This window comes from Rhincodon typus, chromosome 11, assembly GCF_021869965.1.
Source record: "Rhincodon typus isolate 14 chromosome 11, sRhiTyp1.1, whole genome shotgun sequence".
Lineage (NCBI taxonomy): Eukaryota > Metazoa > Chordata > Chondrichthyes > Orectolobiformes > Rhincodontidae > Rhincodon > Rhincodon typus.
Genome location: NC_063342.1, coordinates 26,992,679 through 27,018,699, shown reverse-complemented (window position 1 = coordinate 27,018,699; position 26,021 = coordinate 26,992,679). Strand labels below are relative to the sequence as shown.

Here is a 26,021-nt window from a genome sequence, read left to right as displayed (position 1 = left end):
TAAGTTAATAAAGAGGCAAACTGAACTGTGAGTTTACTTTTAAAAATATTACAATTCATTGCCATATCACCAAATTACATTTGTTATAGTGTAATCAGTGGGTTCCAACAAATAGTTCAATATAATTTTCATTGAAATATGAGTGATTGTTAATAATTTACCATTGTAGTCAACTTGTCAGATAGAAAAGATCAGATCTACAAACCAATCTCACAATGGTCTCCTTTCCATTCATCTGGGCAAACACAGATTTCATTCTCACAAGTTCCATTGTTTTGGCAGTAACATGCCTGTGGGTTGGCAGGTGGGAGTGATGATGGTTTCATGGAAAATTCTAAAAATGAACAAAATACAATATTTATGAAGTAAATATGTTTAAAAATATTGGCATGAATCTGATGCTGTAGCTGCAAGTGTAAAACCTAACACTTGTGCTCACATTTCTGATATCTGAAACTAATATCTTCGGCGTTCCTTTAATTTAGGCCACAAATTTCACAGTTATACAATAAAAAAGTAAAGCAATAAATAATTGCCTGCAAAATCTTTGACAAGTACGCTTTAGAAATCTGAGAAAGGCTGAAATGCAAAATAATCAAGAGACATAATGGCTATATCATCATTAAAGCTCCTTGCGTTAAATAGTACTCAACAAGTATTATTAATAGCCCAATTCATGTAATTTCATGGATGATCTTGTAACGCAATGAGTAGCATTCCAGTCTCTGAGGCAGAAACCTTAGGTTTGCGTCATACTCCAAGACTTGATGACCTTGGAAGGAGCATTCATTCTGTGGCTACACATGTAAATCAGTTGAATACACCAATGGCATATCTTAGAGCGGAAGAGTTCTGAGGAAGTGTCACTGGACCCAAAATGTTAAATCTGATTTCTCTTCTCAGATCCTGCTAGACCTGCAGAGCTTTTTCAGCAATTTCTGTTTTTGTTTTAAAATAGTCAATTCCCAGCAACATTCCTTTTTTCACTGGGAGATCCATTTATGCTTGAGATTGTTGAATTTTAGGGTTCATGACTTATTGCCTTTTAGATGACTGCATCAGACTTCAGGATGCAGTCTGGATGTACCAGTGACCTGCAAGAAGACAATGCTTGTACATTCTTTTGGAGCAGAGAGTTAATGAATTTTCGGATAGAAGACATATTTATATTTGACGTGGCAGTAAATGTGCTCAAAAAATACTTCAAGTCAAATCAAAATGTGATGATTGGAAGATGTTATGAAGTTGGGTGGAGTAACTGTGAAGTGGAAGGCAGGAATCTAAAATATGTGGCTCCTTTAAGAGATTTGTGCTTTGTCTGCACTTAGAAATTTTAAAACAAAATTTCTATCTCTGTGAGCAGCAGCTGAAGTTGCTGGCACAGAGAGCCTCAAAAAATGAAACAAGTGTATCAAAGCCTTAAAGGTGGCAGGCGTGACAACGAATTCTGCCAATTAATTTAAACAAAGCACCTAGATACAGAAAGCTAGTTGAATTTAAATCTGATGGTGTTGACAACCTGAAACCAATCATATTATAAGAATTTGATTATGTCATTATGGGTATATAAGACGACGGCATTTGGAAAATCGGAGAGAGCCAACTGCTATCTGAAAGAGACAAATGCTACCAGCCACAGTTAGTACCATTCAGCTCGCAGAGAAAGCCCACCTAATTAATCAAAGGCACCATGGTATTTTAGCTCAAAGTCCTCATTGAAGAAATTATAGAAATAAAACATCCCTGACAATAGAATTAATGGAAGAAAGGCGTTTGTGAAGAGAGTGGACAGAATATTCCAGAAGACAGTCTGCGCTAACTTGGAGAGATTAAGTTATAATTTACTGCTTCTTACTAATTGGGGTTTTATTAGTAGGACTTGTTTTTATTTAAACAGCATTCCAGGTGAATGTAGACCAGTTAGGGAGTAATTAGTAGTCTAAGGGGAAATTGTCGGTTTGTTAGTAATTTTGTTAATTTGTTCATTGTTGGGTTAAATAAATAAACTGTTTATTGTTACTTGTAAAGTGGAGATCAGGGATTTTCTTTTTTGAAACCACTCTTTCAATAGATTATGAGGGGAAAGATGAGCTTCTCTGGGTGTTCAGGGGTAATTATTACAGGGGAACCCCTACTCCTGTCATAACAAATCAAGGCTTGTGTTTTAGTTTAATTATCAGAGGGGTTTGGCTGTTCCCCATCGTAACAAAGGTATACATTTTGCCAGATCTGCCAGAGGGTCTACAATGATCAGATGCTTCAAAAGTGTCCCCATATTGTGGAGGTGCCCATGGATGTACAACATCATGTCCAGTTTAAGTGAAAAAAGTGGAACCACTACACAAAGGTGTGCAGGTAGTAGATAGAAGAGGGTTTCATTATTGTGAATTCCTGAGTATGTGATATGGCATTGAATAATCACCATTTTCTTATTAGACCATAGGGCTGCTCTCTTAGAGAGGGAGATGACTGATGGCGGTTTAACCTGAGGGTCACCATGCCTCAGGTGAGGGGAAGAAGTTGGCATCACTCTGCATCACAAACCAGTTGTCCAGCCAACTGAGCTAATCAATCCCCTGGATGATGAAGAACCAGATGCTGAAAAGAATGCTCAAACCAAGACTCTGGTCATTTTCAAGCCTGCTTCTCATTGATGTTGGCCTGGAAGTATGAATTCTACCATTGGCACTTAAAACAAATTTCTCTCATTTCCGTGACAGACACACTTCAAGCTTATGAAATTTTAATTATTCCAGTTTTGGGAACAGTTACATTTCCAGTACTGACAAAATGTCAACCTAGATAGATTCCAATTATATGTGGCCAAAGGCAGAGGTGCTATGAAGTGAACCTTTTTGGTAGGCTTGGCATCAAACTTGAAGAATCCATTGAAGCACACTCATGATCAATGACACTGACTATATCCAACAATATCCTTCCTACTTACGAATTTGGGGAAATGTGCCTTGCATGTCAATTCTATCAGCTTTACAAAATTAGCTGATGACAACTGCCATTCATACTCAAGTATAATAGGAACTGAAATGATTTACAGAGGATGGTTTCATTGAAGAAAACAAGTCATTGCTGTGGATATCAAACCTAGTCATTGCACAATGTAAAAAAGGTGAACTTAGAGCATGTACTAAACAAATAATGATCAACAAAGTAATCTTTGCTTCCAACTTAAGGAGTATCCACCTTCCATGATTCATTTCATTTCATAATTCCATTGTTTTCATGAAGATCAACATTTTATAAATCTATCTTCAGATACTACTAGCCGAACAGAACTGATATCCTACAGCTTTTGTTACTCATGAAGAAGTGTTTCACTACTATTGATTGTCCGATGGACTATATTCAATGATAACATAGCCTATAATTTTATTATTCATTCCTCTCAGAAGTTGAGGGGACAATCAACCAATTCCATGATGTTGTTGTCCATGAAGGGTATAACAGACCATGATCAATGGTTATCAGTGCTCATTAGACTTGAAAACAATTTGACACTCAGCATGGACAAATACACAATTGCAGCATCGAAGATTGGCATTTAGAACAGATGTAAAGTAATTGGAGTAAAGCATACACATGACATCAAAGTCATTCATGCACTTCTGACCCTGTTTAATGTGAAAGAATTGGCATTGTTCCTTGATACCTCACAAAGATGTATGACAGGAATGGAGCAACACATAGAAAACAATGCTTGACACATGGCAAGGACAGCACCTGCGCCAAACCTTACATTTTTTACTGCACTTATGGAAACGTACATCAGGAAAAGCAGAGTTGCTGTCCAATCAGTGTATTGAAGTAAGAGAACCACCAATCACTTACACAGGAACTGTTGGTCAGGAACTGTAAATATTCAAAGTGGAGATCAAGAAGCACTAGCCACACTAATGTTTGTAAACATCAGTGCATATATTACTATGGTAGAAAATTTACTTTCTGAATCAATCACTAAGAACTGACTACATTTTTAGGCACACTGGGATTTGGTCATCGATGTCTACATATCTATAGATATCATATTTACATCCACATCTTCAACAGTGCACATTTGAATAGAATAGAAAATAAATTTACTGTCATGTGTACTTTTACATGAAAAATTCAGTGAAAAGTTTTATAAGTTGCCCTACCACAGTCCCTAAATTAATGACAGAAATTATACATAATATTAAAAAAAGTAAAATTAAGACAAAGTTCATCACAGTTCAGTTAACAGAATCTGGGCCTGGGAAAGCTGACTAAGGAACAATGGAATATCGGGAAGATGTAGCCAGGAGGAGACCGCCATTCTGGGAGAAGACCACCACACCAGGCTGCTGCGCTGTTAATCCGCTGCCAGCTTGTTCAAGATTTGAGGTTGAGATCTCACAGGCTCACAGAGGTTCACACAAGAATAGCTTACCTACTTAGCTAAACTACTTTTGCAGACCGGTGATAGTGAAATAACTTGTGACATTGAAGACAATGTGATCACACTAATTTTACATGTGACTGTGAATCTTGTTACGTGAGAGGTGTTGAAGGCAGAATCAGCAACAAACGGCATATTGCAGCCATTACCTAAAGTCTGGGAAGCTTTGTGAAATAGAGAAACAACCGTTCCTGTACTAAAGGCAAAATTTCTGTAGTTTTACCAGACCTTAGATTGCTCTCCTATGGGAGAGAGATAATTGGTGGTAGTTTAACCTGAGGGTCACAACACCTCAGGCAAAGGGAGAGCTTGACAAGCGGAGTTTCCCAGTAAACTCAGTATGTGCAGGAACTGAACCCACGCTGTGAGCATCACATTGCATTGTAAACAAGCTGTCCATCCAACTGAACTAACCAACCCTAGTTCTTGTACTACAGAATATGTAATGAACTGACATTGCTTGATGACAATTGCATTGCACACGGAAGCCAAGCAGTTACCAGTATTCCAGCAATGTGTATGGAACATCTCGGTGATGTTAAAATTAATCAATGATCCTGTAAAGCAGTTTAGTACGATGGAATAGATCTTGTGAGTTCATTAGAAACTGTGTAGCTTGTACACCTGGTAAAAATCTGTTAAACTACATCCCACAACTCTACAACTGACACTCTGACTAATAAAAGCATACACGTGACATTAAAGTCATTCATGCACTTCTGACCCTGTTTAATATGAAAGAATTGGCATTGTTCCTTGATACTTCACAAAGATGTATGACAGGAATGGATCAACACATTAGCAAAGACTTGCAATTGATATTTTTGGAGAAATGCATGCAGTCCTTAATGATCAACATTTTTTGTACATGATCTACATAGAAAATGGCCAGAAATCACTACATTAAATATGATGTCCACCACTTTGATTATTAACATTCTAGACAAGTTATCCAAAAATGAGTTCTGAGGCAGGGTCGAAATGTTAACTCTGTTTTTTCCTTCACAGATGCTGCCAGACCTGCTGAGCTTTTGCAACAACTTTGTTTTTGTGTCCAAAATGGAATTTGCTGGAGATTATCACTATAGACAACAGACTACAGTTTGTTCCCAGTCCCTTCATGGAATTCACCACCGTTTGGTGTTGTGATATAATCCACAATGGAATGGTGATGTTGAACAATTCAACAGTGTAACAATGTTCAGTCTGAGAGCTAGTGTGAGAGAAGGGAAACATTGGAACAATCCATTCTTACAAATTTGCATATAGCAATTTACCTCACACTTTCTCACTGAAAGACATTTTATAATTTTATAACTGGTCATGACTTGTGCATACACTGACCATTCTTAACTATTCACTGCCAGCTGATGAGAATGCCAGAGCGAAGCAGAAGACATTACAAAGTGGTAAGGTAAAACAAAACTGTACTCAACAATTGAACAAGAGCAAGAGAATTACCATTTGAGATTGGAAATTGGATTGTATCAATGGCTAAATCATGACAAGGAACATACATTATATCTACCAGGACCAGAGCAGATCAAGTGGTTGCTCAGTAACATGAATTTGTTGGATGACAACACAATGTGGAAGACGTTTGGTCATTAAAAGATCAGGATATTTCAAGGACAGTGATTACGAGGAAAAATTTCCTTTTCCAATGAGTGGCTGTGCCATTGGTCATCCATCTCATCAAACTGATCATGCAGAACCACAACAGCAAGTTCATAGACTTCAGCACAGTCATCAGAGACCTTTGTATTTTGAGGAGTATTGCTGTACTTCAAGTAAACAAGGCACTCTGGTCTGTAAGATATTACTCGATATTAATGTGTTTGTTGTTTATATAGTTTAAAATAAGATATTTGAACTTTACAAAGGTGAAAATATGTATTCAGTATTTGATTCTGGTAACTGTTTATGTTGTCAGTGAAGGTTACTGAGAAACTAAACAGAAACTAAATAGAACCTGGAAGCATGAGACAGCAGGCATTTTAGAATCTCTGTTAGTAAAACTCACGCACACATTGAACTTGCTGAGTCTTCTCTGCATAAATCTGAGGCATAAAACACAATAGAATGCCTTTTCGACATCTGAATACTGCAGAGCTGGTTCCCTTTATCCACCCTACTTATTACATTGTAGCATTCTCGTAAATTTGTCAAACTTGATTTGCTTTTCATAAACAATGTTGACCCTGGGGACTATGTTATGACTTGCTAAATGTGTGTACATTACTTCTCTAATAATGTATTTTGGCATTTTGCAATGTCAGATATTAAGGTCTATAGTTGCCTGTCTCTGTCCTTTCATGAACAGAGGTGTTACACTTGCTCTTATATAAGTGAACTTCTTTCTACATTGAATCCAGATCCTGTCCTGGCCCAATTCGTTCTGGTCTTCAGGATATCCTAACTAAAATAGCTACTTCTGTCTGGCTGTCACTTGATCTGTTACAGATTTTATAGAGGTGTTGAAAGTGAAAACCATCCCTTCAAGTAATCTAGGGCTCAAAAGTCTTCTGCAGTTACTCAACATCTAAGCATAGCAGGATACTGGAGGAGACCGGCACCTATACAATTGTCCTCTAGCATGAGTCAGCAATTTCGATAGATGAGGATAAAAAACTAAATTGGTCATGAAAAGCAACACATCTGAACTTCTTACCTGATTTAAATTTGGCTGCCAGTTCCCAGAAGCAGGCACCCCAAAGACATGCAATGAAAAGGCTAGACAGAACTCCAACCAGCACCTTGTGGTTACACTGTAGACAAAGCATGTTGATCCTTGTGTCCACTGTTCAACTGTCTTTCTTTACGAAGCAAGTTATTAAGTGAAGCTACAAGCTGTTTCTCATGCGTCATGTTACACATTAACTATGCCAGTTCCCCTCTAATTTTTGAGAGGTTTACATCTGACTAAATTTGAAGAAATATTAAATGCATTAATATGTTGATAGTAGTTAGTGTCCTCTGATTATCAAACTAAACTGCACTATAAGAGTGTTGATGAGATGAAAATAAATCAGGGCACATATCGTAAAAATCAATTCTACGCAGGAATTCATCAGCAGTGAAATATTAACCGTGGTATATCAATCGCCAACAAATAAGAATGTCCAGGTCTTGAAACTGAGCATGGTATTTTCAACCATTCTCTATAAGAATCTCTGACAGTTTACTACGCTGAATCAGCAGTATCTAATCATGTGAATTTAAAGCTGAATTATTCATGATCAGAATTATTATATGCACCACGAAGACTTTGGAAGATTTTAGCTCAACACACAATGTTTCGTGAACGAGGTTCGTATCTGAATGATAATGGAAATATTTTTGTCAAGTAGAATTATTTTGTCATTGTCCACTCCAATAATAGAACACACTGATGTAATGTGTTCTTAGTTCAATTATATTCTGCTTCAATTTATGTTTATTATTTGTAAATCATTAAGCTTGGTATTTTCACATCTGCAGAATATTTTGGTTCTAGCCTTTTCCACGGCCCATTAACACTGTCAATGTCAATATCAATTAACGCTGCTAAAATGTGATTTCTGCTTGGCAGCTGAGAGGAATCAAATCACAATCTGGTGTTTTAACATAAATATTCATGAGATTGTGGGTGTTGCTGGCTAGGCCAGTATTTATTATCAATCCCTAATTGTCCAGAGGGCAGTTAAGAGCCAACCACATTGCTGTAAACCTGGAGTCAGATAGATGCCACCAGTAAGGACAGGTAAAGACATCAGCTTCTTTCCCTAAAGGACATTAGTGAACCAGATAGGTTTTTCCTGATGCAAAAACAGAAATTGCTGGAGAAACTCAGCAGTTCTGGCAGCATCTGTAGAGAGAAAGCAGAGTTAACATTTTAGGTCCAGTGACCCTTCTCTCTTGTTCTTAAGAAGATGGTGCCAGACCTGTTGAGTTTCCTCCAGCAATTTTTTTTTCAGATTTCCAGCATCTGCAATCCTTTGTTTTATTTTAGGGGTTTTCCAGACAATGGTTTTGTAGTTGTCATTAGATTCTCAATTCCAGAATTTTTTTATTGATTTCAAATTCCACCAACTACCATGACAGGATTTAAACTCAGGTTCCTAGAACATTAGAGATAGTAGGAACTGCAGATGCTGGAGAATCTGAGATAACAAGGTGTAGAGCTGGATGAACACAGCAGGCCAAGCAGCATCATAGGAGCAGGAAGGCTGACGTTTCGGGCCTAGACCCTTCATCAGAAATCAAAAATTTCTGATGAAGGGTCTATGCCCGAGACGTCAGCCTTCCTGCTTCCTAGAACATTACCTTGGTCTGTGGATTAATAGTCTAGTGATATACCACTGGTCCATCACTTCCCCTGGAAGGAAGCACTGCAATTTAATGCTGTGCAGTAAAACTTACAGAATTAATTCCTGCAAACTCTAGAGAATTGGCATTTCTGCTTTCATATGCCTGACACTAGATGCTCGAAACAATTGCTGTAATTGGAACTCAGTTGTGGCTAGAGACTCCTCAGGCGACAGTCCCCAGAACATTGCTGAAGAGGTCAAACATACCTTCCAACTCATGAGAAATCCTACCTTGTGATGGAGCCAAACGATAAGACTTACTTGGAACAGGCCAGGCGTATTGAGAAATTACACATCAGGAATGAGCCGAGATGAAGTCAAGGCTTCGGAGGGACAGCACCAACCTCCAAACAATCCATTTACCCAAACCTTCAAGCACCATGAGCTCCACATGAGGTAGAGTCTGGAAATCATACTTTGGTCTTAGCAGCCATCTCAGACGAATTAGAATTAGGTTCATTGTCATATTTACTCAAGTTACAGAAGAACAGGAGTACAGTGAAAAGTGTACAATGTCACCAACACACAGCGTCATCTTAGGCACAAAGTACCGAGGTACAAATCTTACATACTAAAATAGAGAAAATAAAGAAAAAGAGTTACACTGCATTACAGATATACATAAGTACAAATTAGAAAATGAGAAATAAAGCTGAAAAAGACAGGCATTACAGTCTTTCTATAGGGCTTCCACATGGTCTAACCAGGCTCCACTGGTTCCCAACCAGAAGCCATCTTTGCTCCGGGCCCACTGTATGTCATCCCCACTTCACTGACTGTCCCTGTTCCAGGGCCGCTGTTTGTTCCCACTTTGCTCCAGGTCACCATCACTCTTCCGTTAGCCACCTGAGCTCTACTCCAGGCTGCTGGCAGAAGAAGAAAAAGACAGCAGAAAGAAAAACAAAACATGAGAGACAAAAAAGGAGAAAGGTTTTGGAGTAGATCTGTAGCTCGGGTTGTGGGTGTTGAGGTTAGTTGGCTTGCCAAGCTGGTTTCTTGTTTCGCAGATGTTTCGTTACCATGCTTGGTAACATCTTCAGTGCAGCCTCTGATGAAGCGTTGGTGTGTTTTCCCGCCTGGGAAGCAAAAAACGAGAAAAATAAGAAAAGGAATGGACTGAGGCAACGAGCTCTGGCTGGAGTGTCCTACTCCACTGCCTTCTTAAATCTATAATAACCAGAATCGAAACAGAGGGGTAGCAAGTTATCCACAATCCAGAGGAACTGCCTAGGAAGGAGAAGGAGAAACTTAGGAACAGGAGTAGGCTATTCAGCCCTTGAGACTGTTCCACCTGGTGAATATCACACTGCTTTGAAAGAGGCCATTGGCCAAACATGTTCACACCTCTCATCAAGCACCTAGCTATGCTAATCCCATTTTCCATCACTTCATTTGTAGTCTTGAATCATGTGGCATTTCAAGTAACTATCTAAATACTTTGTAAATGTGATCATTCCGACTTCTACTACCCTTTCACATAGTGAGTATCAGATACAAACAACCAACTGGGTGGAAAAATTCTTTCTTAACTTCTCTCTCTAAACTTCCTGCTCTTTACCTTAAATCTACACCTCCTGGTTATTGACCCCTCTACTAAAGGGAAGAACTTGATGTGTTGGGTTTTGGACTTTGTTGGGCTGGTTAGAACATAGAACAGCACAGCACAGTACAGCTCTTAGACACACGACGTTATGCTGGCCTATTATCCTACTAAGATCAAACTACCCTGCCTACACTACATTATACTATCACCCATGTGCCTATCCAAGAGTCGCTTAAATGTCTCTAATGTATCTGACCGTACTACCACTGCTGGCAGCGCATTCCACACGCCCACAACGCTCTGTGTAAAGAACCTACCTCTGACATCTCCCCTATATCTACCTCCAATCACCTTAAAATTATGCCCCCTCATAATAGTCATTTCCGCCCTGGGAAAAAGTCTCTGGGTATCCACTCTATCTATGCCTCTCATCACCTTGTACACCTCTATCGAGTCACCTCTCATCCTTCTTCGCTCCAATGAAAAAAGCCCTAGCTCCCTCAACCTTTCCTCATAAGACCTGCCCTCCAGTCCAGGTAGCATCCTGGTAAATCTCCTCTGCACCGTCTCTAAAGCTTCCACATCCTTCCTATACTGAGGCGACCAGACCTGAACACAATATTCCAAGTGTGATCTAACCAGGGTTTTATAGAGCTGCAGCATAACCTCGCCGCTCTTAAACTCAATTGCCCTGCCAATGAAAGTCAACACACCATATGCCTTCTTTATAACCCTGTCAACTTGAGTGGCAACTTTGGCGGATCTATGGATGTGGATCCCAAGATCCCTCTGTTCCTCCACACTGCCAAGAATCCTGCCATTAACCCTATATTCTGCAAATTTGACCTTCCAAAATGAATCACTTCACACTTTTCTGGGTTGAATTCCATCCGCCACTTCTTTGCCTAGCTCTGCATCCTGTCAATGTCCCGTTGTAACCTACAACAGCCCTCCATGCTATCCACAACTCCACCAACCTTCATGTCATCAGCTTTTTCCTATCTACACTGTTCATAACTTTGTACACCTCAACCAGCACGCACCTCAGTCTTCTCTGCTCTAAGGAAAACAATACTAGCCTATCTCGTCTCTCCTCATTGCTGGAACACTTTAGCCCAGGCAACATCCTGGTGAATCTCCTCTCTAGTGCAATCACATCTGGTGGTGATCAGAACTGCACACAGTACTCGAGCTGTAGCCTAACTAAACTCATACCACAGTGGATAGAGGGAACCAACAGATGTAAGTATTTGGACTTCCAGAAAGCGTTCAACAAGGTACCTCACAAAAAGTTAAGTCATAAGAGCCCAGGGTGTTAGAGGTAGTATATTGGCATGGAAGGAGAATTGCCCAATGGGTAGGAAATAGTGAGTGGGGATAAGGGGGTCTTTTTCAGGTTGGCAACCTATAACCGGTGGTGTTTTACATGGAACAGTGCTGGGACTGCAAGTGTTTACAATGTATATTAATGGGAAGAAATCAAATGTACTGTAACCAAATTTGCAGATGTCTCAAAACAGGTGGAAAGACAGATTGTGAGGGATACAAACAGTTTACAGAAAGATGCTGATAGGCTAAGTAAGTCGGATAACAGTTAGCAAATTAAGTATAGTGTGGAGAAAATGTGAAGTTGTTCATTTTGGATGGGAGAACAAAAGAACAGTGTAATGAAGAAAATCTGCAGAAAGCTGCAACACAAAGGTGCATGAAACCACTGAAAGCTAGCACACGGGTGCAGCAGGTAATCAGGGAGGCTAATGAAATGTTGGCCCTTATTTCAAGCAAATTGGTGTATGACAGTAGGGAAATCTTACTGCAACTGTACAAGGTACTAGTGAAGGACAGAGACAAAAAAACTGCAGAGGCTGGAATAACAAGGTGTAGAGCTGAATGAACACAGCAGGCCAAGCAGCATCAGAAGAGCAGGAAGGCTGACGTTTCAGGCCTAGACCCGAAACTTTCTGAAGAAGGGTCTAGGCCCGAAACATCAGTCTTCCTGCTCCTCTGATGCTGCTTGGCCTGCTGTGTTCATCCAGCTCTACACCTTGTTATCTCAGATTCTCCAGCATCTGCAGTTCCTACTATCTCTGCAGAGGCTAGAATCCAAGGTAGACAAATGGAAGGCTGGAAGCATCTGGAGGAAAGGAGCAGTCAATGTTTCGGGTATTACCCTTCATCAGGACTGGATGTGGGGGTAGGGGGGGCTGCAGATAAAGAAGGGGAGAAGGGGTGGAGGTGGAATGTTGGTGATAGGTGGACACTGGTGGTAGGTACAATGTGATTGGTCGATGGTAGGGATGAATTCAATTGGTGGTTGGAAGGGAGGGTCAGAAGGTATAATGGAAGGGAGGAGGTGGGGCTGGAAGGAGAGGCAGGGGATGGGTCACAAGGTTATTTGAAATTGGAGAACACAATGTAGGGTGCCCAGGCGCAAGATAAGGTGTTGGTCTTCAAGTTTGCGTTCTGAGTTGCTGAGGATGGACATGTTGGAGAGGGAGTGGGACAGGGAGTTGAAATGGGTGGGGACCAGGAGGTTATGTTGGCCATTATGGGCCAGGCAGAGAGGCTCAGTGAAATGGTCACCTAGTCCACGTTTGGTCTCACTGATGTAGAGAGGACCACATTGGGAGCACTGGATGCAATAGACTAGGTTGGAGGAGATGCAGGTGAAGCTGTCTCACTTGGAAGGGCTGTTTAGGGCCTTGAATGGAGGTGGCGTGTGGGCAGATGTTGCGTCTTTTATGGTTGCAGGGAGAAGGTACTGGGTGTGTTGGAATGGTTTTTGGGGAGCGTGACGTGAACTAAGGAGTGGTGAAGGGAATGGTCCTTGGGGAAGGCAAAGAGGGGTGGGGAGTGGAAGATGTTCCGGGTGGTGGGGTCTAACTGGAGTTGGTGGAAGTGTTTGAGGATGATATGTTGGATGCGGAGGCTGGTGGGTGGAAAGTGAGGACAAAGGGGACCCTATCTTTATTATGTTTGGAGGGAGGGTGGTGGTTAAGAGTTGTAGAGTGGGGAATGTAGGAGGCGCGATGGAGGGTTGTCTGGATGACAGAGGGGGAGAAAGAGCATTGTTTGAAAAAGGGCAGACATCCGGGATGCTTGGGAGTATAACGTCTCCTCATCAGAACAGTTACGACTGAGTACTAGTGAAACCACTTATGAAGCACAGTGAGCAGTGTTGCTGCCCTTATTTAAGAAAATATATTATTTCATTGGAGGCAACTCACAGAAGGTTCACTTGGATGATCCCCAGTGGGAAGGAGTGTCTTATGAGCAAAGATTAAACAGGTTGACACTACATTTATTGGAATTTAAAAGAATGAGGTGATTTGAAACATTTCAGACTCTTACAGAGCGAGACAGGGTAAATGTTGGAAGTTTGTCTTTCACTCATCAGGACATTTCACAACAGAAGTGGAAACCAACATTTATGCTGCTTGAGAGAACAGTGCTGAATAGTAAAGGTACTACCATGGAGAATATACCAATTAAAACTGATATAACAGTTGTCAGCCAGACTTTGTTTATATTTTAAATTGGTCAAGTTGACAGATTGGTCATGACATTTACCTGAGAAATGAACCAGTGAATGGCTGTCACTTATTTTGTTGAGTAATTCACAACACATCCCTTTTGTGGTTTACATAAAGCAGGGTACTAACCAAAACCCAATGTCCAACATTAGATGTGATGATGCAATTGGATAATTCTTAAAGTTTAGTGGAAGGAATTACGCTGGTAAACCAATTTAAAGTTGTCACTTAATCTCAGTGTAGTGCACTTGCTGCATATTGGCAATTATTGTGGTTTCAAAGGTTTGCCAGCATTACAATGAAACGAAAGTTGAAGAAATTAAGTTTATATTGTAGAGAGACAAGCTGTATTTATTTGACTATGGTAATATGCAATATAACCATCTTGTAAAAATTTTCAAATACTAATTTGTCAATTCTGAACTACCTGCTTCAATTAATAATTTTGGGACTATAAGGCAGCAAGGTCAGGAATAGAAGTTGAAGTATATTACAAATCAGAGTAATTCATTCTTTTCTCAATTTCAATATGCTGGAACTAAAATTGCTTTTCTTTCTAAAAACTTGGGGAATGTGAATGAAAATTTTTTTTTGTTGCGAGTTTGTAACTATTTACTGTATGATAGAGTTGAAAGTTGGTTTGATTTTTAAGAGTTTAAGTGATTTATTTTGTCATGAGTACTGAGAAACAGCATAAAATGTTGCTTTGCGAACTGTGCAGACAAACTGTCCCAAACGTAGTTCATCAGGGTAGCAGAACAGAGCGACAAATACACTGTTACAGTCACAGAGAAGGTGCAAAAAGAGATTAGAATTAACATTTGGGAAGTCCATTCAAAAGTCTAACAGCAGGGAAGAAGCTCATTTTGAATCTGTGCATATATGTATTCAAACTTTTATATCCAGGGTTGGAGGGGTCTCTATGTTGGTTGCTTTCCCGAGGCAGTGGGGTGCATAGCTGTGGTCAATGGATAGGAGGCTGGTTTTTGTGATGGTTTGGGCTGTGTTCATGCCTGTCATTTCTTGTAGTCTTGGGAACAGCAGTTGTCATACCATGCCACGATACGTCCAGATAGAATGGTTTCCATGGGGCATCTATAAAGGTTGGAGAATGCCTCTTGGACATGCCAAATTTCCTTAGCCTCTTGAGGGAGTAGAAACATTGTTGTGCTTTCTTGACTGTTGTGTTGACGTGGGTGGACGAGGACAGATTGTTTGGCGATCACCACTCCCAGGAACGTGACACTCTCGACCATCTCCAGCTCAGCACTATTGATGCAGACAGGGGCGTGCCCTCTACTCCACTTCCTGAAGTGGAAGACCAGCCCCTTTGTTTACACCTTGTCACTAAAAATATTAATAATGATTCAGAGTTTTTCAACAGTAATCCTTCACCCAATTAAAGATTTGCAAAGTGATGTACAGGACAAACTGATGAATTACATCTACAAAGACAAATGTATGATGACTCAATTTTATTCATAAAGCACAAAACACATACATATGCATCAAGTTATCCCATTTACATTAGACCTCAATTAAATTATGTTACACGACCACATAACTTTGAATTAAGCAATGCACCCAATTTTCTGCCATTGTGGCAAACACAATATGAAATAATGAAAATCAGAAAAAAAATTAAGTTCACTGACGCCCATTTGGAAATAAAACACAAACTTTGCTCAAATTAGAATGAACTATACCTAACTTTTTCATTTGTCTGACAGCTAGATGTGAAGCTCCTCGCCTTAAAATCAAACCTGCAGCAACTAAAATGCAACCCATGCTCCCCACAATTATCAGGCCTTCCATCTGTGTTTTTCTACTGTTAAACTTCCTTCCAGCTCCACAAATAAACAGGACGAAATTCTTTCCTCAAGTTTGTTTGAATATGGAGCAGGAATCCACCTCATTTTGTTAGGCCAGATTACAACTTGCCAATGGAATTAAGTCCACTTTTACTCAGCACGATGACTCTTACGTAGGCATGCTGTTATTATTAAATAATTGCAGGTGTGCTGACAGCCTCTACATTTCTTTGAAGGCAAACAATATTATAGTTGTGTCACATATCAAGATTTGCCTTCCTGTAGTAAATAAGGCAGATGCAAAAAAATCCACTGGCCACTTGATATATTTTACACTTGAGATCATGAGATCCAATATACACAGAGATGGTTTTATATGCAACATTACAGACTGCACAATGCACAGGAGCTATATCCAGAATGTAGAGAGTTGTGTAACACAACTTAAAGTATATGCAAAGGGTTAAATGTACTGTCATATGTTGGTCTTTACTGAAATTACTAACATAGCTACTTTAACTTCTTTTAATTGCGTTAGCACAAGTATTTTTAATTAAATAGTTCAGTTAATTTGGAATGCTTTCATGGTAAATGAAAAGGCTGACTTGATCTTCAAGGAGTGAACAAATCTTATGGGTCTCAACATTCTATCCAATCATGATTGTATTTAAATACAGTCTGGACGAGGCATAGCACAAGTCCCAAAGCTATGTAACGGTTCTATCAGCCACATAACTTATGCTTAATTAGTTAGCAAGACTAAATTAAGTTATAAAAAAATCTTAACAGCAGCTTTTCACAGCCAATTAAACCAAAAACAAAATGTTTGTCCTGTTGAAAAATCACAAGTTACAGCATTTCAACTCAAAGTACAATCAAATCTTTGATTTCAATAAAATCAGGTTCACTGGAAACATTTCTGAATTTACTGCATTTCCCAACAGTTTAGTAATTGTGTTTTATCCTTAAATGGAGTATGAAGCATCACACTGACATCCACAGTATGGAATAACATTTGCACCAAATGTCCTGGAGGAGACATACCACTGTCAGTTTTAAGTTACGTGGAAGCAGATGCACTAGGATACAAAGATGGTTTTAATAACAAAACAGCATACACAAAACAATCTACAGCCTTTAAACACTAGACTATTAACACTATTTACAGGACTGATACAGTCCCATTATATTTACATTGTTCATTGACCAGGTCTCAGTATTCATCCACCAACTATTTCTTTTTCTTTTCCTGTGTGGAAGTAAACCAAGAGTCCAGTAACTTTTTGCTGTAGTAGATCTGCCAGCCGTGAACTTGCACTGCAATAACCAAGACCAAGTACATGACTGCTACAGCAGAAAAGCCAAAGATGAAGCGGTAGGCCTTGCCATGCCGATAGAGCTGTTGTGCCATGGGGAACATCTCCATGGTACCATAAATTAGAGGAGCAATGGAGAACAGCCCTGCACTGATCATGGAGAGCACAAGATAACTGATGTTGTTTCGAGGAAAGGATATAAAACCAAAGATGGATGGTATGATGCTCAGCAGGTAGGGGTATTCCCATTGGTATGGCATAGCTATCAGGTCATGTGACACCAATTTCATGTGACTGACAATAACCTGAAGAATGAGCAATGTCCAAATTACCATGTGTGCAACTATCAGTTTCTTGATCTCAGACTTCAAAGTCACACTGGAATTGAAAAAAAAACATTTTAAATTAATTTCCTTCACTATAAAGAAGCACTCAAGATAATGATATACAAATTTCTTTAATTTTTATTAGGAAAAAATATAGTTGTTGCATGTAGTGGACTCTTTTAATTTAATGATATAAATCACCTTGAAAGTACTTTTATTACACCATGGATTGACAAATATAGGCTTCTAGATTTGAGCCATTGCTTTCCAAATGGAGACTTTTTGAGTCACTTTTCAGGTTACTTGCCTGTAGGATTTCCAAAGGACACGTGATCCAGATATGCAAAACAAAGGTAAAAAACTATGGATTCAGAAAATCTGAAAAGTACAGCCTGCTTCTACCTTCTTACCAAAATCCACAAACAGAACTGCTTTATGACAGTCATCATTTCAGCTTGTTCCCACATCATTAAGTTCGTTGGTTATCCCTCTAACTCTCTTTTTCTCCCATTGTCCAGTCTTTTGCAATCTACAACATTAATTTTTCTGACACTGTATAGCAGTACAACAATTCCCAGCTTTCTGGTACTAACTAGCTTGTCAGGGGTCTGGGATGGGGGTTTCGGGGTGGTCAAATTGGAATGTATCAAAGCTGATAACAGAAAGCAAAATGTGTCAAGTGAAATTAGAAGGCAGGCAAATTGAAGGTGAACATCAGCTATGCTCTTAAATTGGAATAATGCCAGAAAGATTAGATTTAGGACACTACCTTAAGGCATGTAGTATTTGCAATAATGTAGATGATTTGACACAAATCAATATAATCTAATTACACCCTTATGGAAACATGGTTACAAACTGAATACTCAGATATTTGACATTTAGAAAGGACAGGAGAAAAGGAAAAGGATGTGGTGTACTGATAAATAAGGGTTGAATCAGTAAAAGAGGATCGCATATTGGAAGAACAAAATGTGGCATTTGTTTGGGTGCAACTACAAAGCAGCAAGGGGCAATAAACATTGGTAGGAGCTGTTTATAGGCCATCAAATAATAATAGTAGTCTGCATGTGATATTAGAATTTTGCAATTGCACATAGCATGGGTAATACAGTAATCATGGGGGAGTGCTACCTGCACATAGATTAGGTAAACCTAATGAGTGCTATTGTTGTGGGGGCTAAGTTTCTAGACTGTGTTCGAGATAGTCTTCTAAAACAATATGTTGAGGTACCAATTAGAAAAGAGGTGCTGTGAAAAAAAAAAGCAAGCATAATATGATAGAAATTGACATTCATTTTTAAAATGAGTTGAAGCCGGGATGTTAAAGTTGAAAAAAAATAAATTATGAAAGAGGGCGGTAGTGAGAAGTGACTGGGAAGGATTCTGGGAGAAGGCATTTTACTCATCATACCCGAGGAGGGGATCACAGAGAACCTGGTGCTCAAAAGGAGGAAGAACATCCACTAGACATTGACAGTGAGAAGTTGTCTCGCTCATCACAAAAGAGCAGGGGACTGCAAAGGACCCAATGTCAAAGAATGGTGAAGGCCAAATCATTACATTATTGTAGTTTTTCCCTCCCACTCTCCTCCTCAAACCAAAGAAAGAAAGAAAAAGGCACTGTCAGAAAATTTACTTGTAGCTTAGAAACAGCAGAGCGTCAGCAGTGTGCGTCATTGTGACCAGTAAAAATGGCAGGGACTCTGGGGAAGCTTGTGATGTGTGTGGCATTTAAGAAACCACAAGACATCCGGGACCGTCACACCTATAAGAAGTGCCTGCGGACTGCAGTCCTTGAACAACATATGGCTGACTCTCTTCACTGCATACCATAAAGAAGGCGAGAGATTTCTGGACCAGTTGCATCAGAGGATCATCACTCCATATCGTGATAGACAGGCAAGGAGGAGTATAGAGCTGACAGGAGAGTGGGTGACTATTCATCGAAAGGCAAAGCAACAGCAGGTCCAGAAAACTCAGGGTCCCTTGGAGCTGTTGAACAGAAATGTAATTTTAGATCCTATTTCGTGAGCAACATGACTGAGTCCAGGATGGATGGTTAGAGGGAAAATCACAGTACCATGGTGCCTGAAGCCACTCTAGGAAGGAAAGGCTGGTAGGCAGAGTAGAAAGATGGCAGCAACGACGGACAAAATAGTTCAAGGGATACTCAATCTAGTTAGCAGTTGAGATTGAGAGTCCTCTGTTGCCTCCAGGGTACAAGGGTTCAGCACATAACAGAGCGGCTGGTTTAAGTTGTGGAAGGATGAACAATCAGTGGTTGTAGTTCATGTGGAACCAACAAGGGAGGGGCAGCTTCAAGGACTTGTACAATCAGTTTCAGGAGTTAGGCAGCAGGTTGAAACACAGGACCTCCAAGTTAGTAATCTCAGAAATACCACTTGTGCCATGAGCTTCACCATTTAGACAAATGCACATCAGGGAGGTACATGCATGGCTTTTAAGAGACGGTGGAGAGGTGAGGGGTTTAGATTTTTGGCACACTAGGATTGCTTTTGGAAAAGAGAAAGCTGTTCAGAAGAGATGGGCTTCATCTGAGCCAAAATGGAGCTAATCTTCTGGCTGGGAGAGTGAGTAGTGTAATGGAGATGGGCTTAAACTTGTAATGCGGGGTGGGTTGACTAACAAGCCCAGTTTTGCAAGTACCAGTGAAGACTAAAGACAGAAGGTGGGGAATGCTAAAAAGGAATTGAGGGAAGAACGGAATATTGACAGTGAACAAAGAAATGGTCATCTCCCAATGGGCAAGAAATAGATAAGGGCTGGGTTAAATTGTATTACGCAAATGCATGGAATCTAGTGAACAAAACTGGGAAAGCAGAAATTGCTGTGGGGGATATGACATAGTGGCATTAACAGAAATGTGGTTCAAGCCAGAGTGGGATTGGATACTTAACACAGAAGGATTTTAAAGATTTTAGTACAAACAAGATAAGTAAAAAAAAAAATGGTGTAGCAGTCGTGGTCAAAGATAGTATCATAGCCCTTGAATGACGAAGTAGAGGAAAGCATTTGTAGTCAGTTTATGGAAATCGGAGGACAAATAGAGTTGTGAAAGTTGATGATTTCAATTACCCTAAGGAAGATTGGAAAAAGGTAGTGTGGGATATTTTGATGGATAAAACATTGGAAGAAAAATAGGAGACTTTCAAGAGAGATGAAAAGGGTGCAAGCTAGTTACATACCCATGAGAAATAAATACAGGGTATCCAAAGCTACAGTACACTGGACGACTAAGGATATTAAATGAGAAAATATGAAAAAGGGGGCATATGATGTATACTGGAATAATATTAATAGCATTAGAAATCAGGACGAGTGCCTTAAATGCTGGAGACAGGCTAAGACCGGAATAAGGAAGGATAAGAGGAAGCATGAGGAAAGGATGGCAGGCTGCGTGAAAACAAATAATAAAATGTTCTTTAAACATATCAATAATAGAAGATTAGTGGGGCCCCTAAAGAACAAGCAGGGTAAAAAGATCACTGAAGGCATGGCAGATGTACTAAATGAATACCTTGATTCTGCCTTTATGAAGTTAGAAGATGGAGACAATGACCCAGTTGAAAATGTGGATGTTGAGCAACTGAGCGATAGTGATAAATAAAGAAGTTGCAAGGTGCGGAAAGGATGCATCCCGAGAGAAGTGAGGAAGCAAATAGTGAAGCTGTTGACAGGGGCCTGCAGGATTGCAAAAGCGATGCCATTGTTTAAAAAAAGGGCAAAGGGCATCCCACGAAATAACAGATGCTGCCAGACCTGCTGAGCTTTTCCAGCAACTTTGTTTGTGTTGACTTGGATAATATAGTTTGAGCATGGAGTTGTGAATAGGAAATTGTATTTTATGTGAATCTAATTAACAGAATTGATAAATGGGAATAAGTCAACATAGTACACTTGGACCTTCGGAAGGCTTTTGTTGTACATCTCCACAGAAGGCTGCTTGGCAAAAATTAAAGCAAAAGTAGTGTACAGGTAATTCTGCTATAAAGCATGTTTTGTTAACATGAATTGGCCGTAACGCGATTGATGAATATTGTACGCTGCCTGGATAATGCAAACTTTCATTGTACAGCAATAGTGATTTTTCTATAGTGCAAATTTTCTATAGTGCGAGGGCACATAAGAATGCAACTATTGCATTATAGAACTACCTATACAGACATGGATTAAGAATTGTCCAACAGGCAGGAGGAATAAATGGGTCATTCCCATGTGGTAGGCTGTCACTAACAGGGCACCGTAAGAATCAATACTTAAGCTCTAGCTGTTCAAAATATAGACCAATGATTTGGATGTGGGGGACCAATGCAATTTTCCCAAGTTTACAAATGACACAAAGCTAGATGGGAATGTGTGCTGTGCGGAAGATGCAAAGTGTTTTCTGAAGATTGGACTAACTTAGTGAGTGGACAAGAACATGGCACATACAGCATAATGCGCAAAAATGTGAAGTTATTCATTTTGGTCAGAGGAACATGATTTGCAGAGTATTACTTAAATGATAAGCAATCACAAAGTATAGGTCAACAATGGACTTTAGTGTCCTTATCAATAAGGTCAGAAATCACACAACACCAGGTTACAGTCCGAGACAACAAGGTGCAGGGCTGGATGAACACAGCAGGCCAAGCAGCATCATAGGAGCAGAGAGGCTGATGTTTCGGGCCCAGACCCTTCATCAGAAAAGGGGGAGGGGAAGGGGGTTCCGAAATAAATAGGGAGAGAGTGGGAGGCGGATAGAAGAGGGATAGAGGAGAGGATAGGTGGAGAGGAAACAAACAGGTCGAAGAGGCGGGGATGGAGCCAGTAAAGGTGAGTGTAGGTAGGGAGTTAGGAAGGGGATAGGTCAGTCCAGGGAGGACAGACAGGTCAAGGGGGCGGGATGAGGTTGGTCAGTAGGAGATGGAGGTGCAGCTTGAGGTGGGAGGAGGGGATAGGTGGGAGGAAGAACAGGTTAGAGGTTACAGTCCAACAGGTTTATTTGAAAACACAAGCATTAGGAGTGCAGCCCCTTCATCAGGTGAACTTCACCTGAAGCTTGTGTTTTCAAATAAACCTGTTGGATTCTAACCTGATGTCGTGTGATTTTTGACCTTGTCCACCCGAGTCCAACACCAGCACCTTCACATCAACGTTATTGATAAGTCAACAGAAAGCTAACACGCAGATCAGACAAGCAATTAAGACTGATGAAATACCTTGCTTAATTTTGTGACCTTGGTTAGACTGCACATGGAGTCTAGTAATCTATGTGAATAAACCATTCACATTTACAGTATATTTGCAGTCAGCATTTGACACTGACCCCAAAGCTGCTCACAAAGGTCAAGTGATTTGTGACACAGGCTTGCCATTTTACACAGCATCTTTAACCTGGTGCAAATCGAAAGAATTCCAGGCATTCAGCAGTGATGTCACAAGCAGGATAAGCAGCCAATCACACTGAAGCAATGCCACGGACAGCAAAGTAGGAAATAAACCATGAATCCGTTTATTTTAATTTAAGTCTTCAAAGAGCAAAATAAGTAAGTAGATTTATTCAGAAGCTAAAATATACTATAATCAAACTTACTTTTAGATATTTGGAATTTATCAATATTCCACAAATTTAAAATTAGCTTCCCAAAACCAAGGTGGGCATTTGTTGGTATTTATGAAGTTAGCACATTAAGTTGTAACTAAGTTTTCAGTAATCAACAAAGGCAAGCTTTTTCAAAAGTGTTTTTCTTTCAGTAGGGTCATGAACTGGTTGCAGCACAGGAATTTATTAGACATGTGAAGTCCATGCTCGATCCCTCTGATGACAATTTAACAAGCCTTAAACCCCTGTCCTTTCCGTGTGAGTCAGTACTACTACACAATCTGCACCATTAGCTCATAACATTTTGCCTTTTAAGCATATGGCATAATTCTGGGCTGTTCTGCATAAATATGATTCATAAAAGCATAATACCTCATCTGATAATGTGAAGCCACTTTTTCTCTATGTTGGAAGTCACTGCCATCTGTTCCTGCTGCACGTGGGCCTGCACGGGACGCCATGGTGGCCAATCAGCTTCCAGACCTATGACAAATGACAAAATTTAACAGGTGACCTAACAGGTTAAAGCCACCCAGAAAGGTTTGAGTTACTCCTTCATCTCAAGCAAAACTTCAGTTTTTCTGGAAAATTAAATTCACTTTTCTCTCTGCGAGAATGTCATTCATATTGTTCCGTACAGCAGGGAAAATTAGAAGATTTAATATGTTCAACATCAAGAATACTTATTATTAAGAAAGCTAAAGAAAAATTGTTCCCAGTGGCAGAAAGATTGGTAACTTTAAGATAAACGATGAGTACGTCACGATTTGGACAACAATATTTGTTTTCATTTATTCATTGACGGGATGAGGGCATTGCTGGCTAGGCAGCATTTTTATTGCCCATCCTTAATTGCCCAGAGGGCAGTTCAGAGTCAACCACATTGCTGTGGGTCTGGAGTCACATGTAGGCCAGACCAGGTAAGGAGGGCAGTTTCCTTCCCTAAAGGACATTAGTGAACTAGATGGGTTTTTCCAACAATTGACATTGGATTCACAGTCATCATTAGACTTTTAATTCCAGATATTTTATTGAATTCAAAATTCCACCATCTGCCATGGCAGGATTTGAACCTGGGTCCCCAGATCATTATCTGGGTCTCTGGATTAACAGTCCAGCAATAATACCACTAGGCCATTGCCTCCCCATATTTAAAAAGATGGCGTGGAACAGGCTCAACAGTAACTTTCAAAAGGAGATATGATAATCACCTAAAAGATAACAATTACAAGGCCATGGGAAGAGAAAGAAAGTAGGATTAATGGGGTAGATGTACTAGATAACTGGCAACAAGCTGGGCTGCAGGGTGTCTCAGTAGTTAGCAGTGCCTCACAGCACCAGAGACCCAGGTTTGATTCCAGCCTCGGGCAACTGTCCGTGTGGAGTTTGCACATTTTCTCTGTGTTAGCATGGGTTTCCTCCGGGTGCTCTGGTTTCCTCCCACAGTCCAAAGATATGTGGGTTAAGTGGGTTGGCCATACTAAATTGTCCACAGCATCCAGGGATGTGTTGGTTAGGAAGATTAGGCATGGGAAATGTAGGGGTATAGGGCAGGGGGATGTGGGTGGGATGCTTTTCAAGGGGTTGGTGTGGACATGACAAGCAGAATGGCCTGCTTCCACACTGTAGGGATTCTATGATTTTGTGCTGCAACATCCACCCTCTTCCTGCATCTTCTTACCTATGCTTCAGGAACCAATGCATCCACCCGCAAAATCCCTACAACCGCACTTCAATGACCTCAATACACCCTCTCCTCAGCCCCAATACTCTTTCCACCAGCCTCCCTCTCAGTCTCCATTCCTTTCTCTCCTACCCGACTTACCCCCACCTGTGATCCGATCTCTCCTGTGATTTCCCTCCCCCACTGATAATCCTCCACCCACGCCCGCCCGCCTCATTGTGATTCCTTCCCCCACCCCCAGTACATCCCTGCTCCCCGGGTGATTACTCTTCCCCTCCCTCGGGTGGATCCCCTTCTTTCTCCGCTGGGTTATGTTCGCCCTTCCCCGGGTCGATCACTATTTGTCCCCCGGAGATTACTCTTCCCCTCAAAGATTATTCGAACCCTATTTATCCCCCATCTGCTCCGCTAATTACTCTCCCCTTCGATGATTATTCGATCCCTATTTATCCCCTTCCCCGGTGATTACCAGGCCACCGATACCGATCTCCAACGTGATCACGTCCCGCTCGCGCCGCCAGTGAACTGACTCAGCCCGAGCAACCGCTCCCACTATGCACCGCGACAGCACCCTCACCCCCACCAATCGACCAAATACACGTTAGCACCACGTGAGATTGACACCAAACTCTGATTGGTAGATCCTCCATGCGCGTCTCGCGCGAAGCGCTGGGCGGAAGGTCCGCGAGTGGCGCGTGTTCCTGCGCTGGTTGTCCGCTGCGTTGATTGACCGTTAGCTCTGGCGATGGGCCTTGTTCATTTAGTTACCATACCATATCATGACTGGAGTGTAAGTCAAACAGCAGGTTCCAGCGTACCCTAACGTAGTGCGGTTACAGCTGGAAGTCAGGAAACCTGGATGCTTAGTTCTGAAGAAGATTTATGTTGGAGTCGAAGCAGTCTCTTCACGAACGCTGAGATGCTTTAGCACTTTCTGCTTTTATTACGGAGTTCAGGAGGTTGTAGGCTGAATTGTCCTATTTCCCCCAGTTATCTCACCGAAGACATCGACTTTCAAATAAAAACAGAAAGTGACCTGGCCGAGAATTTACAGCACTTTCTGTTTTTGTTTCATTTTTCAAATATATGTCACTTTCTTTTCCATTTCTGTGACACATACTCACCAAAAATGCACTTCTCCCAGACAGTTGGTATAAGTTTTAATGTTGCGATTACGTGGATAAGAATGGAACTAGCCATGAACAATCCCTTCCAGCCGGTTGACAATGCAGATGCTTTGGAGGAGGATGGCAGGTCAGCTCTGTCAAAGGCTGCAGAAAGGTTGACAAGGAAGAAGTAAGGACCACTTGCTGTTTATATGCCTGAGTTTGCTGGGTGGTTGCCATCACTTCAGGTTCTGTTTTTCAGTGGTTTGTATATCAGGTCCAGTTCAATGTGTTTGTTGATGGAGTTCTG

General features: G+C 40.7%; 2 protein-coding genes across 2 annotated transcripts in view; both read right to left on the bottom strand.

The window, feature by feature from the left end:
* The window catches only part of LOC109911686 (adhesion G-protein coupled receptor G7-like), a 67,380-nt gene extending 60,162 nt beyond the window's left edge, over nucleotides 1–7,218 (bottom strand). The window contains exons 1-2 of the mRNA XM_048602566.1: nucleotides 7,107–7,218; nucleotides 206–334 (exon numbers count right to left, since the gene is read on the bottom strand). Of these exons, the coding sequence (XP_048458523.1) occupies nucleotides 206–334; nucleotides 7,107–7,218 (241 nt within the window). The remainder of the gene's footprint in view (nucleotides 1–205; nucleotides 335–7,106) is intronic.
* Nucleotides 7,219–15,320: 8,102 nt separating this feature from the next.
* Nucleotides 15,321–25,178, bottom strand: jagn1a (jagunal homolog 1a). The gene is made up of 3 exons (XM_020511070.2): nucleotides 25,075–25,178; nucleotides 23,294–23,404; nucleotides 15,321–17,365 (listed from the first exon to the last, which is right to left on the bottom strand). Exons 2-3 carry the CDS (start codon nucleotides 23,380–23,382, stop codon nucleotides 16,903–16,905), a joined length of 552 nt encoding a protein of 183 aa, XP_020366659.1. The 5' UTR covers nucleotides 23,383–23,404; nucleotides 25,075–25,178; the 3' UTR covers nucleotides 15,321–16,902.
* Nucleotides 25,179–26,021: the final 843 nt, after the last annotated feature.